Source organism: Cyprinodon variegatus, unplaced genomic scaffold, assembly GCF_000732505.1.
Source record: "Cyprinodon variegatus isolate N-32 unplaced genomic scaffold, C_variegatus-1.0 Scaffold981, whole genome shotgun sequence".
Classification (NCBI taxonomy): domain Eukaryota; kingdom Metazoa; phylum Chordata; class Actinopteri; order Cyprinodontiformes; family Cyprinodontidae; genus Cyprinodon; species Cyprinodon variegatus.
This window is the reverse complement of record NW_015151434.1, coordinates 36,938-40,182: the sequence shown is the minus strand read 5'-3', so window position 1 is coordinate 40,182 and position 3,245 is coordinate 36,938. Positions and strand designations below refer to the sequence as shown.

The window sequence follows — 3,245 nt, the reverse complement described above, 5'->3', positions numbered from 1 at the left end:
TGTCCTTTTCATTTTCTATGTTAGAAAGTGTTTTGTTTTATAAGTAAAAGGGGGGGGGGTTGTTTGTTGTTTTGGCCTTGGAGACCCTGAGGCTTTAAGCTTCCCTGTTTTGCTGTTTGTTTTTTTTTTGTGACCCCTGCAAATTGTAAATAAATCATATTTTCCTGCTGACATCATCTTTTAGTTTACTGACTTTTGTGTTACACCCAGTGTCAGAATTTACCCTTTAGTGTTCTTAAGGGTGGGGGTTGTAACAGTGCTCAAATCACTCTTTCATCTATTGTTCTGACACACAGTTAGTAGGACTGTGTGTCATAAACAGTATATAACGGCTGAAATAATATCTGATTAAATAAGATATTTTACCACCCCTACAGAGGAGGGCAATAAACATCTTAAAGTATCAGAAACATAAATTCCCAGCGGGCTGGGAATAGAATTTAACTATAGAATCACAACACTGTTTTCAAGCAAAAGCTCTCCTGGTTTATTTGATCAACATCACTAGAGATATTCTGCTATAAAATCAGAAGTGAAAAATAAAATAGCAATGCTCATCTTTCATAAAATAAAAAATCTAACGTTTCATGTTAAGTTGGTTGGAATTGAGGTGGAGTGAACTCAATCAGCTCTTCCTACACAATATATGCTACCACTTAGGGGAATACAAATTCTTTCGGGGGTAAATACCTTGGCCCAACACTGGAAGTATTACTAGAGTCTCTGTTAGCTGGGCTAGCTCCAAGTACTTAAAGTCAGTTCTCTTTGTTGTTAATGCATGGGCGATCACTGAAACATGAACTCACCACTATACTGCAAATTCCTGGTTGAAATAATACCAGTAGTAGCAAAACAAGATGTAGCGATGATATTTATATTAAGACTATCAAGATGAAAGTATGAAAGCATTTCTCAACAACATTTTTGTATTGTCCCTTGTCAAGCTACAAAAGCTCAGCCTATCTTACTGTCTCACTCTTTTGCTCCTCCCACTAAATGTATTGACTGATGCACCTGCAATTACACACCCAACTACTTATATTTTTTTTTTCTTATTGTTAAGAACGCAACAGTAACAAAATACACTCATATTTATAAGTACTGATAGATTACAGATACCTTTTAGTGCCTCATTTATAGGTATTCTAAATAATCAGCAACATAAATTAAAAAAATTTATATATTAAATGAAATTGAATAGTAACAGCTGATAGCGATGCCAAGTGGTGATATATTGAGCAACCCTAGTATGTCCACACTTTTAAAAAGGATGACTATCTTTTGTTATGTCTCTCTCTGTCTGTGTCTCTAGAGCTGTATTAAGAAAAAATATGGAAAAAACTGGTACAAATACAAACCAAACTGTGCACATTACGATTCCCATATAGATGGATGGATAGTTTTCCTTAAATTATATCAGTGATTATCATCCTCCTTCACAAGCAACGGAATCTAATTTAAAGTTTTGTCCCACACATATCTTTGACAGACAAAGTCAGGGTTTTAAAGATTTTATTCAAAAACATTCAATCACTGATTTTTACTTTATTTTTTGGGCTCTGAGTGTCATAGGTTTCTTATATTTTAATTATAAATTTCTCTCAACTTTGATTCTAGCTCTGCAGCTGTCTCTGAAATTGGCAAGTACAACTATTTCTGATTCTTGCTGTGTTACAAAAGACAAAATAATTAAAATAGAAAAAAAGACTAGGCTTTGCTGAAAAACACATGAAATTAAGATATCTACCAATATAATGATGCCAGAGAAAGTAATTTTCAAGTCATCCCTGGATGACTTTAAAATCTCAGCAAATTGCAATATCTAGACTGTAGGTTATGGTCCCCTGAGGAGCCGAACTGAATTGCTTTGTTTAGACTAGTAAATAAGAACAAATTTAAAAGCAATGTTTGTCAGAATTTTTGCATTATAATACTAACCTGCCTAGTAAAGCCACTCTGTTGCCCTTGATGTATTACCTGCTCCTCATCACTACTCATCTGATCAACCTGCTTCTGCTTCTATTTGAATTCCTTCGTCCCATCCATCAATGCCAGATTATTCTTGAGCCTCTGGTGTTCAGAGTTCTCTAGCGTTTCTTTTGTGTTCTGTGTGCCTGATCCGGATCTGTCCTGTATTTGGCTATTTGAGCCTGCCTGTCCCTGTCTGAACTGTTTTCCTGGTCTGTCTTTGGACTCCTGTTGGATTCTTCTGTGGACTGAACCTGGATCTGCCTCTTGACTTTGCCCTGGATTATCCTGCCTTCCTTTGTCAGCTTGGATTTGATCTCCTGTCAGCTCTGCAGCCTTCTAGGCTTCCACGTCTGGAACTCTCTGGCAGTCTCCGCTGGGTCTTCTCAGCCGAATGGCTAGGATCATCCTTGTTCTCTGGGCACGGACTGAACTGTCAAACCAGGTTAGTGACTCGTGTGTTCATGATCATCCCCCGTCAGATTATCATAGTCACTAACCTGTGTTTCTCTCCGATAGACGTTCCTGCCTCAGATGCCCTAGTCACTCCAGCCGCTGCCACTGCAGTTTGGTCCCATTATTGTCTGAATAACAGTATACGCAAACGTATTCCACTGTTTGTCTTACATGAATTCTGGGTCCTACTTTCTGAACCATTAAAATTTGGTTAGATTTTATTCACATTGAATACAGTAGTATAAGCAGGTATAATCAATGCCTGGATAAAGAGATTAAACTATAATAACATATCTTAATTACAATAACAATATTTTCTTAAAAACCTTTGGGGGAGTTTAGTATTTTAACAGTCTAGTATCCCAGTTGTAGCAGCTGTTGGAAAAATCCAAACTCATCAAGATTCCCACAGTTTGTGGTTGAATGTTTCAGAAAGCATTTTGGACCTCAAATCATATCTTTTTTAGAACCAGTGATGTATACATTTAGCCTAATGTTGTTTCAGGTGACTGATCCAGTTCATCTCAGAACGAGCAAGGTGAAGTTGTGAAAATTTATAAATAAGTAACAATATATTATATTCAGACCTGAGAGTTTCCAGGTTGCAGTTTGGACTCTTCAGTTCAGAAGACAGCAGCTTCACTCCAGAATCCTGCAGTTTGTTTTTACTCAGATCCATTTCTCTAAGATTGGAGGACTGGGAGCTGAGAACTGAGGCCAGAACTTTGCAGCTTGTCTCTGAGAGGTTACAGTCATTCAGCCTAAAGATACAGAGAGAATTGAAGAACTATGAATACAATATATATATATATATATATATA

The 3,245-nt window shown here is 36.9% G+C and overlaps 1 protein-coding gene across 1 annotated transcript in view; it reads right to left on the bottom strand.

Annotated features, from left to right (window-relative positions):
- The window catches only part of LOC107100515 (NACHT, LRR and PYD domains-containing protein 12-like), a 69,157-nt gene that overhangs the window by 45,532 nt on the left and 20,380 nt on the right, over positions 1–3,245 (bottom strand). Inside the window, exon 7 of the mRNA XM_015399030.1 lies at positions 3,012–3,185. Within this exon, the coding sequence (XP_015254516.1) occupies positions 3,012–3,185 (174 nt within the window). The remainder of the gene's footprint in view (positions 1–3,011; positions 3,186–3,245) is intronic.